Genomic DNA, 13,803 nt, shown 5'->3' on the forward strand with positions numbered 1-13,803 from the left:
AATCAATTGGTAGTGGGTACTGGACTCCATGCAGACTTGAAAGAGTGGCACAGACAGGGAAATGGCAACACACATATCATCTATTTGTCATCTTGACACTAAATGAAGGCCTTAGAAATTGTTATTCCACAAACCTGCACTTACTATTCTTGATGCTGGGAAGAATGGAAAGCTTATGAGGGCTGGCATTTACATAGTGCTTACAATATGGCAGGCATTGATCTAGGCTCTTGTATATATTAACTCACTTCCTCTTCATAGCAGTCTTTCTGTAAGTGCTGAGGTCTGGAGAGATTAAGTGACTTAGCCATGGTGACACTACTGTTAAGTAAAAGAAACAAGATTCAACTCCTGGCAGTCTGGCTCTGTAGTCCATAGTCTTAGTGTCACGTGGTCTGTCCTTGCCCTAAATTTATGGAGCAGCCGGCAGGTCAGTGTATACATGAGAAAATGTGCTAATAACTTTTAGTAGACAAAGTATTATAGGGATTTGAGGAAAAGGAGAATCACATTCCATTCAGGGACATAGGCAGGATGAGAAAGAGATGCCTTGAGGTTTTCCACATGTGAAGATGACAGGCACCGCATCATCACTACATTCTCACTCAAACTCTAAAGGGCACAGGCTAGAAGGGAAGTTCATGACCCGATAAAGGCTAAGCCTGTTTGATTCAGGGAAAGAATAGATTTGAGCTCTTGTCCTTAATAGTAACTGAACTTACATTTATGAGGCTATTTCCAATGTGCTTCCATATGCAGACACTCTCTTGACTTGTATAACCACACAGTACTGAGATTTTTATGATCCACATTTTAGAGATGAGAAAACTGAGACTTCAAAAATTTTTTTTTTTTTTTTTTTTTTTTTTTTTTTTTTTTTTGAGGCGGAGTCTCGCTCTGTGGCCCGGACTGGAGTGCAGTGGCCGGATCTCAGCTCACTGCAAGCTCCGCCTCCCGGGTTTACGCCATTCTCCTGCCTCAGCCTCCCGGGTAGCTGGGACTACAGGTGCCCGCCACCTCGCCCGGCTAGTTTTTTGTATTTTTTAGTAGAGACGGGGTTTCACCGTGTTAGCCAGGATGGTCTCGATCTCCTGACCTCGTGATCCGCCCGTCTCGGCCTCCCAAAGTGCTGGGATTACAGGCTTGAGCCACCGCGCCCGGCCGAGACTTCAAAAATTTAAGGGTTTTGTACTCGTCCCAAAAGGTGAATAGTAGACGTAGGCTATTTCATTCCATACACCATTGTTTTTCCACATGAAAGTTACTGCTTATAAACAAATTAGAACCTTTGAAAAATATCTCAGGGTACATCCTTTCTATTTTAAATTTCTTCTTTTCATTACGTTGACTCCCCCTTGTTACTCTTTAGGGGACTATGGCAATTTATGAGAATTAGGTATTAGATTTAGAACCTTCCAAATCTAATTGTTATGTTCTATGTCTAGCAGGTGGTACAGTATCCAAAAATCACAATTAATCATCAGTATGTCTTAACTTTCTTTACATCCAGTACCAAGTATTTTGTATAGTTTTATAAAAGTGTACATAGTCTTTCTTCCCACAGGAGATTGAAGCGGTGATAGAAATACCAACATTTTCAGATTACTATCATCGCATATTTATATTTGTATAGTTGTGGCTCAAAAAAATTTACCTTCATAAACCAGTGGTCTTCTAAGCCTATCACAAAAAGTAGCAGTGTCTTTTAGATGATTGTTAGAAAAATAATGAATATAATTTTTGTGCCAACTAAAAATCATAAATTTGCATCTACCAACTTATCCATTTTATGCTTGAAAGAAATCACTCTTAGGGATAGCTCAATAAACCTTTGATTTAAATTCAGTGGGTCTGGACCCAGCAATCTACATTTTAGCAGGTTCTCTGGGTGACTCTAAAATAGCTTCTAATAATGCTTTAGGAAACACTAATCAGACCTTAAACAATTTAGAAATGGGATATCACTACTAAAGAACCTCTAGAACCATAGTTGCTTTGAAGCAGTGGGTTGCCCATCCAAAGAGACAAGTGGAAGACATTTGTAGCGTGGTTGGAGAAAAAACAAAAAAAAAATAGAAATAAAATGTGGATTAGAATCCTAATCCATCCCCATGCCATACTAGTTCCATAACTTTGGGCAAGTCACTTACCCTCCTCTGTGCCTCAGGTTCCTCTCTGTTAAATGTGATAATCATTCTTACTCTACCTTCCTCAAAAAGTCATTGTAAGGGTCAAATACTCCCCACGTAAATGTTTTCCAACAGGAAAACATAACACACATATATTATTTTTAACATATAATTGGGGTGATATGCCAAATCTAGTTCACTCCACTTCTTACGCCTGGACAAGATGGAATTGCTAGGCTGGAAACCAACACAAACTTTGTAACTGGAAGTATTAATTTTAGTTGTGAATATACAAGATCAGCCAATGACAACACAGCATATTAACAAATATTTTAAGGTAAAAATGAGATGTTCTCATTCACATCCTCCTTCCTCAGATTTCCTGACCCCACAGGGATCAAATCCTACCCTGCCAATCTCACATCCCTACTACCACCACCAGCATTGACCCTCCATCAAACTTCATACAACCATCCAAGGCAAGCTGACTCCCAGTAACTATTAACTAGTTTTTGTTTAATCCTATAAATATGATACTGGTAGTGTGATTTTGAGAGTGTATCATTCTAATGAGGATGAAACTTATATAGAATAGTGAGCGAGCACCTAAGACAATTTTGAAATAGGAAACAGTGATTCATCCCACAGTTACTGACATTTCACAAGTCTCTAGTTAATTTAAATATGCTAGAAATTGTACCGGAACAACCAGATCAATGGAAGAGAACAGAACACCCAGAAATAGATGCAAAATGAATATGAGAACCTGGCATATGATACAGAAAGCATCACAATTCACCATGGGGACTACTCAATATATGGCATTGGGACTACTGACATGTCATATGTGAATAAACAAGGTTAAAACAAAAGTATTGAAATATACTGTACCCCAAAATAACATTCCTATATCTTAAAAACCTAAATACACAAAATAACACTAGAACTACTAGGAAAAACACACAGAATATGTTTATGACCTTGGGATAGGGAATAATTCCAAAGTGCAAAAAGTATAAATCATACAGGCAAATACTGACAGGTCCAATTGCATCAAAATGTCAAGTGTCTGTGGGTTAAAAGCCACCACAAACAAGGTTACAATAAAGGGAGTAGGAGAATATATTTGCAATACACATAACAAAGTATTTAGATTACACAAATAATTTTTACTAATCAGTAAGACAACCTATTCCAAATGAGCAAAGGATATCAATGAGTATATCAAAAAAGAGGACATCCAGAGGAACAACATAAAAAGATGCTCACCTTTGCTAGCTATCAAGGAAATCAAAATGGAAATTAACAATGAGGTACCATATTTTGCTTTTGAGATATGTGAAAATAAAAAGGTGTGACACTATCGAGTGATGGAGGGAAAGGATATAGACACAGAGATGGGTATAAGGAAAACGGCACTGCCATACGCTCCTGAACATAGTACACACTGACTAACCACGTTAGAGGGAAATAGCCCATGAGTTCCGCCACTGGACCTGTTCCCTAGAAAAACTCTCACACCTGTCTATGCGCGTGGAGACATGCATAAGAATGGGCCTTGCATTTTGTTCCTGATAGTAAAAAATGAAAAAACCTACATCTCCATCTAAAAGGGAGTGGAAGTACATTCATAAGATAGATTAGTATACAGAAGTTAAAATGGCATGCATCAAAGCTAAATAAATTAACATGGATAGATAAAATTCATAATGTTCATTCAAAGAATGAAGAATGATATGTATGCATGTGTATACTTTCAGAGGTATTAAAATTATAGAACACTGCACTTGGCACAGTGGCTTATGCCTGTAATTCCAGCAGTTTGGGAGGTGAAGGCGGGAGGATTGCTTGAGCCCAGGAGTTCCAGACCAGCCTAAGCAACATAGGGAGATCCCATCTCTACAAAAAAATTTTTGAAAATGAGTCAGGTGTGGTGGCGTGTGCCTGTGGTCCCAGCTACTCAGGAGGCTGAGGTGGGAGGATTGCTTGGGCCCAGGAAGCCAAGGCTGCAGAAGCCATAATGGCACCACTGCTCACCAGCCTGGGCAACAGAGCAAAATCCTTGTCTCAAAATATATATATACACAACATTAAATGGAAATATACTTAACAAACCCATAAGTTTAGTTGTCTCTTGGGAGAGAGGAATAGAAATGGAATAGGGGTAACAGTTGCAGGAGATATTGATATACCTGCAGTGGGTTATTACCCCTGTTAAGTCAACAACAAAATGCTGAAAGCAAATATGACAAAATGTTAACAGCTGTTAATTCTGGATGGTAGGAATGTGATTGTTTGTTGTGTTACTGTTAGCATGATTCTGCACCTTGGAAATTTCACGGAATTAAAAAATTCATATGAAGAATCCCTAAACACTGACAAAACAATTCAGACTTTCATATGTCACTGATGCAATAAAAGAGTGGCTGGAGAAACACTGAGCCAGCTTCCACACCTGTTCCTGAGGAAGTGGAGAACCAGCTGCAAAGAGGGCCTCAGACTCTGGAAGCTGGCAAGAGACCACATAATCTCCCATCCAGGCCTGACCCTGCTTAGCTTCCAGGATCAACGAGATTCAGCGTGTTCAGGGTGGTAAGGCCATAGACCACATGATCCTGACTTAAGTGGTAGTTGTGTGTGGCCAAGAAATAGTTTATCTTTCCAAGGGTTCCAAATACACACAGTTCTAATTTCAGTGAATCAAAATGAAACTCTCTGCTTAGTGATGAATAGACTTTCAAATACTACAAAGAAACCCAAGGAATTCCCATTAATTTTAAATGACCAATCTGAAATAGAGAAAAGCCTGAAATGCAAAATACTTTGAAAAAAAGTCATTTTATCACTCTTAGATAAATCTTTTAGCTTTTAAAATTACCTGTTTTCAAGGGGTTTCAAGCAAAGTTATTTGGTTTTTAAGATTAGGAAAGACCCATCTGGAATTAAGTGACATCTGTGTACATGTAGATATATGATAATTCTTCCAAACTACCCCATAAATGGTTCAACAAGCCCTAGAAAACCTTCTTCTTGTTACTGATTTACTAAATAAACAAGTACACACCAAGGGAAGGTAAATTTTAGCACAGCCCTGCCTGAATTATTGCAAATCCAAATATGTGTTATATATCGCAAGTTATTACAATGATTAGGTGGGGGGCGCTAATTAGCCTTCTCTCACAACCAACTTTCTTTCACAATTTCCAATAGACTTGAAGTGATGTTAGCTAAGTCTGAATGGCGATAGCCGCTTATTGCTCAGATGAGGCTGGAGCAGCATGAATTACTTACTGTCACTAAGGGTCCAAGCAGTGAGATCTTCACTCCATTCCCCCTGGGCCTTGGTGTTAACTCTAGCTCGGACCACGTACTGCTCCCTGGGATGTAAGTTGTTAAGTAGCACCGAAGTCAAGTTGCCTGGAACTTTAATATTCTGCTGATCACTTTTTTGCACAGACCTTCTCTCCACTTCAACATAAAAGTCATCTTCCGAGCTTGGAAATATTGGTTGCCAGGTCAAATTTAGAGTGGTCTGACTTTTAGGCAGGAGATTTAGACCTTTTGGAGGAGGGAGTCCTAGGAGAATCCAGAAATATCATTATTTTTATAATACGGTTGATATAGTTTGGATGAATGTCCCCACCCAAATCTCATGTTGAAATGTAATCCCCAGTGTTGGAGGTGGGGCCTGGTGGGAGGTGATTGGTTGATGAGGGTGACTTCCCATGAATGGTTTAGCACCATCCCCCTTGGTGCTGTCCTCCTGATACCGAGTGAGTTCTGATGAAATCTGGTCATTTAAAAGTGTATAGCATGGCCCCCCTCACTCTTTTGCTCCTGCTTTCACCATGCAAAGTGCCTGTTCCCACCTTGCCTTCTGCCACAAGTAAAAGCTCCCTCAGGCCTCCTCAAAAGCAGATACTTCCTATATAGCATGCAGAACCATGAGCCAGTGGTTACTGTTTTTACTGTTTGGTTTGGTAAAAAGTCAAACCTCTTTTCTTCTAAATTACCCAGTCTCAGGTATTTCTTTATAGCAATGCAAGTACAGACTAATACAAGGGTGGAGGCAATGAGAGTGCTAAAGGGCACCTTTTAAGAGTAACCTTGGCTTCTAGAATAATATACAACTTCATAAGCTATCAAAGAAACACAAGCAAGTGGCCATATGATACTTTTTTTCCTACCAAAATGATTCATTACATTATTTATAATAGCAAACAATTGGAAGCAACCTAAACACTCAAAATAGGAAACTGCTTTAATAAATTATGATACAGCCATCCAGTGGAAAAATAGATAATTAGGAAAAGTATGAAAGCCCAATAAAAAGACTTCAAGTACGTGTAGACATGGTAAAAGTTATGTCTACAATGGTGAAGGATAGGAAGGAAACTGATAAAAATCAAAACAGTAGATTTGCCAAGGTTATGGGATTATGGGCGAGTATTTACCGTTTCTGTTACCATTTTGAGCAATACATTATAAAGCAATTTGGGGGTTCCTTCCCCTTAGCAAGAATTTCAGAAATCATAAAGCTGTGGTGGCAGGGCCAGGCCTATTCCTGCTCTGATCAGATCAAGGTATCCACCATGACTACGTGATGCCTGGCCATAATCACCCACGGGAGCTTGGGCTACCAAGACGTCACTGAATAGAAATAATATGGGTTTTAAAATCAGAGAGACAGGAACACGCCACTTTACTTTTGCAACCTTGGACAAATTCATAATCTCTCCAAGTTCACCTGTAAGATAAAATTAAAATATCCATCTTCCAGACTCAGGAGTAATAAGTGAGACAACGGATGTGAAAATGCTTGGAAGGTGTTAGAGGCCCTATTAACATTGGTTTCCTCCCTCCCTTCCTTCTTTCAAGATGTCCTTGCATCACTGGACAAAGGAGGAAATAGTGTGTTTTCAGTTAATCATAGTAGATTGATTTTTAAATTCCGGATATAAAGTCCTTCCAAAATGTAGGATAGAGATCCTCTAATTCATGCATTCTCGGTAGGGACACAATCACCCCTATGGGGCAAAAAAGTCATTCTTGGTGTATGAGAAAATGTCAGATTACTACAATTACTACAATTACTACAAAGGACCATAATACAGAAACAGAAACAGAGCATATCTGTGGTATTAAAATTTCATGGGAGGCAGGATCTACTCGGACAAACATGCGTGAAACAGCTCACTGGGGATGAGCAATACTTTTTTTTTAAGGTTGAGAAACACTGCTCTTACTCTTGGTTCAAGGTGAGAGGAAGGGTCTGTCTCCGTCTACTGGGAACTAAGTCCCACCAGCCCGGCTCTGACTACCCTCAGACTAGTGAGAACCAGCAGCCAGGTATGCATTTGCTTGGCATTATGCAAAAGGTCTGATGGCCCTTTCTCTGTAACCTTTGCAAATGGAGAGAGGTGACGTCATCTCCTCTTGTTAACCTCTGAAGTGTAACCTCCAAAATAGCCACCCAGAGTGGTTTAGGCAGGTTTGCAATGACAAAGGAGAATGGGGAGTTGATATTTTGGAGAATACATGTATACCTCCTAATCCTGTGCCTGGTACAGAAGAGTAACTCAATAAATAGTCATTTCCCCTTTTCCTTCCCTTTGGGAACATGATTACCCCATACCCCTCCCTGTCTGCCCCTTTCTGCAGTATGTTCAGAAAGTGTTATCTTCCTTCCCCTCCCAGACTCCCTGGCCTTCACCACCTCAATCGACTCACATCAACAGTGCAACTGCCAGATGAAATGAAAAGCAAACATCAGCAAAATTCAAATGATGGGAAAAGAAGAACCTTCAATAATTCCCTTCCCGCCTATCCCTGAGAACTACTTTGAAACATTCTGAGAGACCTCCTGGCTGGAACATACTCTAAGGGCAGAAGACAGTACAGTGTGGGGCTGTGTTTTATGTTCTGTTCCATAAATACTTTCCATCTGAGTCAGTCTATGACCTTCCCCTTTTGACTCACCAACAGTGACTTGAGAGAGAATTAACTACCATTTGCCTTTTAGCGGTAACATGATGACGTGTCAGGGATCCCTTGGGTCATGGTTGTAGAGGTCCCTTTTTCCTCTCTATGTAGTTTCTGGGTTTATTTTCTATATTCACAACCTGGTGGTCCCCAAAAAGCCATTTCTTACTTGTGTGTAATGCTTCTATAAGCCTCAGAGTAGCTTTTGAGTCTCATTAGTTTCTTTAAGGATGCTGCTAGTAAAATAAAACCTAGGTGGGTGGTGTGAAGAAAAGATGTTTCTGTTAAGGGTGCACACACGATCTCTGCAGAAGAAAAGTGGATATTCTTCCTAGTTTTTTCACTCGATCATAACACATCCTTCTACCTTTAGTAAATGGAGTAAAAACAGGCAAATTTGTGAACTGGGATAATAAGCTGGTGCCTTTGGGATTCTAGGTAGAAATAATTGGAGAAACAAAAGGATATGGAGCCTGGACTGGGAGTGGTGGCCCATGCCTGTAATCCTAACATGTTGAGAGGCTGAGGCTGGGGGACTGCTTGAGGCAGGAGTTTAAGACCAGCCTGGGCAACATAGCAAGACCCCGTCTCTACAAAAAATTTTTTAAAGCAGCCAGATGTGGTGGTGTGCCTGTAGTCCCAGCTACTCAGGAGGCTGATGTGGGAGGATGACTTGAGCCCAGGAGATAGAGACTGTAATGAGTGATGATCAAACCACTGTACTCCAGCCTGAGTGACAGAGCAAGATCCTGGCTCTAAAACACAAAGGTATGAAGCCTGAAGACTTAGTATGGTGATGCATCTTACTGTTATTAAGTACTCTGAGTCTCTACTTTTCAATCTATAAAATAGGGAAGATGATAATTCTTACTTTCCTAGGTGATATAAATTAAATATATATGAAGTGGAAAGTATAAAGCACTGACCAAGAGATAGTAACAGAATGGTTATACACAGTGAACAATTCAAAGAACCAGAATGGAACCTTACAAAAGATCACTCCAGTATTTCAATGGAGGGTACCTGGGTAACAGAAAGCTGGAGGCCAGGTTAGCATCAAGGAGGCTTCACAAAGTTAACGCAATAGAAGGCCAATCAATACAAAACACCACTGATAAATCAAGAAATGATTTTACACATGTTATCTAGAACATGTGGACCCAGGACCAGCAGCATCAAGCATCACTTGGGAACCTACTAGAAATGCAAAATTATTGAACCTACTACAAATGCAAAATTATTGAGGCCGGGGTTCATCCTCACCTCGAAACCATTGAATCAGAAACTCTGGGGATGAGGCCCAGAAATATCTTTTAACAAACTCTCTGAATGATTCTGATGGCCACTCATGTTTGAGAACCACTGATTTAGAAAAGGGAGGTAAATATGATAAGAAACAGCTGAAGGAGATTAAAGTGGCTACCTATAGGAAGCAGGACTGGGAGGTGGAGGGTGGAGCAGGGGAATGTTCTTCAGATAAAAGCTTCTGATTCTATTTGATGTCGTGACTCTGCACATGAATTACTTTGAAAAATTAGAAATTATTTTTGAAAATAAATAAACTGGGACTTCTGAAAAATGCCTGTGGCAAGAGCCTGGCCTGGGTCCTTAAGATGGAAACAGGAAGCCAGTGATAAAATGCAGGAGCTGAAGCTCAGGACAGTTGCTGCTGTGTAAATCCCAACTCCTAGGGGAGGCCCTGCCTTCCTGAAGGCTCATCTGCTTCCTTCTCTGTCCCTACCGAGTTCGGCAGACCTCCTCCCCCAGGGAGACAGACCAGGAGTCCAACCCAAATAAAGGAACAGTTTGGCTTGAAGTTGCTAGCCTTCCTGTCACTTTCCCACCCATTCAAAAGCAAACTCCTGCCACCTCCATCCCCACCCACCCACTCACCCACCACCACCCTTCCTGGTCTTCCTTCCTCTTTCCCCTTCCTCTCCCTCCCACCCAGCTCATGAATAAATGCGTGCTGGCTTCCACTGACCGATCGAAGCTGTTGTGAAGCGTCTCACAGGTCCGGGATGCCCTTCCCCACCCTCTCCACGACGGACCAGTTGCACGCAGAGTTCATATTCTGTTCGAGGTTCCAAATAGTTGAGTGTAACAATCTCATTTGTCACTGAGAAGAGAAAAAGTCCAGTAAACTTAAGTTGGCATTCTTTTACATTCCTTAAGCCGGGGTTCTTGTTATTGTGATGTGAGCTAATTTTAGGTTTTCAAAACGATGTCTTAGTGAAGCAGAGAGGCAATTCCATCTTCAAGGCCTCATCCTTCCTAATATGAGGAAAATTAGGCTTTTGAAATGTTTCCAGGTTACAATGTGCACATTCAAGGTGTATTTCTGTGCCACTTACACATTTCTGCCCTGGTGTTTTTGTCTATTCATTTGTAGAATCAAACCTCACAAATCTTCTACTATATGGAATACCAGATTCGGGGAATACTCAATTAGAACAAAATAATGTAATTGCTACTGTTTTCAAGTATGTTCACTGATTGCAATCAAGCTATCAAGAGAAAAAGATGCTCAGGAGGTTTGTTCAAAATGACCAGATAACTGATTTATAACAGTCATACTATCACAATGAAGCATTCTGTAGTCCTTGACAATAGTACCCATAAACAAATGGTATCTGCCTCTTTTCTCCTTACCTATTTGCTTTAGTCAGCCTCTGTTTCTCAATGGATATTGCAAAGATAAATTTCTGCCTTACCATATGATAAATTCCTACTTGGTAAGAAAAAAACTGGGATGTGTTTAACAGTTCTTAGAAGACCACTTTGTCAATGTCCACTTGTAGAAAAAGGTGATGCATTATTACCACCATATGACAGCAAAAGACCTAGCCACTGATGTTGGAAACAGCAATTCAGCAAATCAGCCTGACATCCCTGGAATTCTGAATTTTGATAGAATCTATAATAGTACATGAAGGACTCAGTAATAATACCATTTTATCCGGTCTACCCGGGTCAGCTAGTGTTATTCAGCCCAAAACCCTCCTCCTCTTCTCTTTTTTTTCTGGAGTTGCCTTAATTATCTCCATATAGTGAATAGAGGGTCATTTTAAGGAAATCCTAGGCATAGTAAGACAAAGGTATGGGTGGAGGAGGACATGCTGCCTGTGAGGACAGCGTGACAGTGGAGGAGGACAAGCATGATAGTGGCAGGTCTTTTTACAGGATGGTCCAATTGAAGCAGCATGGTCACTGATAATGCTGTCTTTGCTTTTTAAAACTGTGATTTTACATTATCATGCAACAAATATAATTGTAATTTGTGTTTCAAAATAAATTCAACTGTTTTCATGAACTTTTGGCATTTTGTCACATTTTGTTCAATTATTTTTTTCTTTCAGGAAGTTAGGGGAGGGCCCTGTAGCTCTCTTTGCCTGTCCTTGTCCCCCCCGCAGCCCATTCCAGTCTGCCACAGCCCAAACTTTGTAGGTTCTAATTCCTTTTAAAATTTCTCTGTGTTAAGAGTCTGCAGGACAGGGCAAGACATGGAATGAGAAAAGGAATAAACAACTCAATACAGCAGCAACAATCACCCCCAGGATTTAGGCAGATTAAGCCTCTCTGCCCTTCTAGCAGGCTCTGGACTTTCCTGCTACCATATTCATGGTGTAAACAAGTGTCTTTCACCATGATCAGGCAAGACAGAATAACTAAAAACAGGACTGGAGACCCAGAAAGAAATATTGACATAGATATAACTCATGGTGTGAGCTGGTTCTGTGTTCCAGGGCATACAGAGACTTCCAGAAAGTTAGCCCCAGAGCTCAGAGGCCCCCTGCACTCTCTCTTGAATACTCTGAAATGGAATCCTCTACAACAGCCACCACCTTGGGGTAGAGGATTGAGGCAGGGAGAAGGGAATTTCTAGATTTGGAGAAAAATATTTCTCCTGGTGCCACATCCCCAGCTGGCATCTATCCTGTCCAAAGCTTACCTTGAATATGTCGCCAAGCCTCATAGTGATTAACTGGTTTGTATAGAAGCTTCTTGGATTTGATTGGTCCATCCCCAAAGTAAGGCTCAGAGCTGATGTTGATGACAGCAAAGTTATGTCCAGTGTCAATCACGTTTGGGGCATTCAGGGGCTTTGGAAGAACTAAATACAATTTCAGAAGACAGATTAGTCCTTCGGCTTTGAGGTTTGATTGTTCGTAGGTGGAGGTAAAAGATGTGTTTTACATGTCCAACAAAGTCCTCTTAAAGTTTCTGCCCAGACTCAGTGAGATCACCTGCTCTCTGCTTTGCTTTTGCTTCCCCAACCCATTATCCTCAAAGTGCTTCCTTAAAATAAATGTGCCCCTTTACTCAAGACCCTTCAGTGGATTCTCATCACATGTAGGATGAAACCAAAAATTGATACCATGACCAGCCAGGCCTTGAGCGATTGAGCCCCTGCCCACTCTCCAGCCTCCTCTTCCCCTCCCATTATTCTCCCAGTTAATTGTTAGCTCTGATGTGCATATTTCACAGGCGGCTATCATAGAACCTGAATTAAGGTATTGTATGCTTTCACAGAACCTCTACTTTTCCTTCATGGTGATTTTTAGAGTTTATTACTCTTTGTATTATGATTTTTTTTTTTTTTTTTTTTTTTTTTTTATCTGAGACGGAGTCTTGCTCTGTCACCCAGGCTGGAGTGCAGTGGCGCGATCTCGGCTCACTGCAAGCTCCGCCTCCCGGGTTCACGCCATTCTCCTGCCTCAGCCTCCCGAGTAGCTGGGACTACAGGCATCTGCCACCACGCCGGGCTAATTTTTTGTATTTTTAGTAGAGATGGGGTTTCACCGTGTTAGCCAAGATGGTCTCGATCTCCTGACCTCATGATCCACCCACCTCGGCCTCCCAAAGTGCTGGGATTACAGGCGTGAGCCACCGCGCCCGGCCTTGTAGTATGATTATTTGATATTGGTCTTCTAGATAATAATTCTCTCTCTCTCTCTCTCTCTCTCTCTATATATATATATATATATATATATCTTTCAGCCAAACAACACAAATTTATTATAGTTCTAGAAGTCAGAAGTCAGACATGGGTCTCACTGTGCTAAAATTAAGGCATTAGCAAGGTTGTGTTCCTTTCTGGAGGCTTAAGAGATAATCTGGTTCCTTGTTCTTTCTAGCTTCTAGAGACTGCCTGCATTCCTTGGCTCAAGGCTCCTTCCTACGTCTTCAAAGTCAACAACATCAGGCCTCTCTGATCCTTCTTTGACCACCACGTCTCTGACTATTGTCAGGAAAGTTTCTCTACTTTTAATGACTCAAGGGACTGGAGTGGGTCCACTCAGATAATCTAAAACAATCTCCTCATCTCAAAGACCACATATTCTCAATGGGGATGACAGCACCCACAAAACAATGAAAATTGGTCCTTGGAGGATGCAAAAATTTTAGATATCACAATGGGTTGAAGCCTGCCAAAGAGCCATACATAGTACATAAAGAGATATAAAGTGCATATGTGATAATAAAATTTTATGGTGATGAGGGAGAGTTCTGGAATAAAATTTCTAAAAGAGCTCCTTAGTGGGATGATAATAAAAAGGTTGTGAAATATCACACTACACTCTAAATTCCATTAGGGCAAAGACCATGTAGTTTGTTCACCAGCACCGACTAGGTGCTGAATTATTGTTTGTCAACTGAATTTCCAGTGAGCTCTGTAGTTCCTTTGGCC

General features: G+C 40.8%; 1 protein-coding gene across 5 annotated transcripts in view; it reads right to left on the reverse strand.

Annotated features, from left to right (window-relative positions):
* The window catches only part of TEK (TEK receptor tyrosine kinase), a 122,285-nt gene that overhangs the window by 25,597 nt on the left and 82,885 nt on the right, over nt 1–13,803 (reverse strand). For all 5 annotated transcript variants that reach the window (XM_023203895.1, XM_023203894.1, XM_023203893.1 and 2 more), the window contains 3 exons: nt 12,064–12,225; nt 10,096–10,230; nt 5,421–5,705 (listed from right to left, as the gene is read on the reverse strand). In XM_023203895.1, the coding sequence (XP_023059663.1) occupies nt 5,421–5,705; nt 10,096–10,230; nt 12,064–12,225 (582 nt within the window). The remainder of the gene's footprint in view (nt 1–5,420; nt 5,706–10,095; nt 10,231–12,063; nt 12,226–13,803) is intronic.

This window comes from Piliocolobus tephrosceles, chromosome 14, assembly GCF_002776525.5.
Source record: "Piliocolobus tephrosceles isolate RC106 chromosome 14, ASM277652v3, whole genome shotgun sequence".
NCBI classification, from domain to species: Eukaryota; Metazoa; Chordata; class Mammalia; order Primates; family Cercopithecidae; genus Piliocolobus; species Piliocolobus tephrosceles.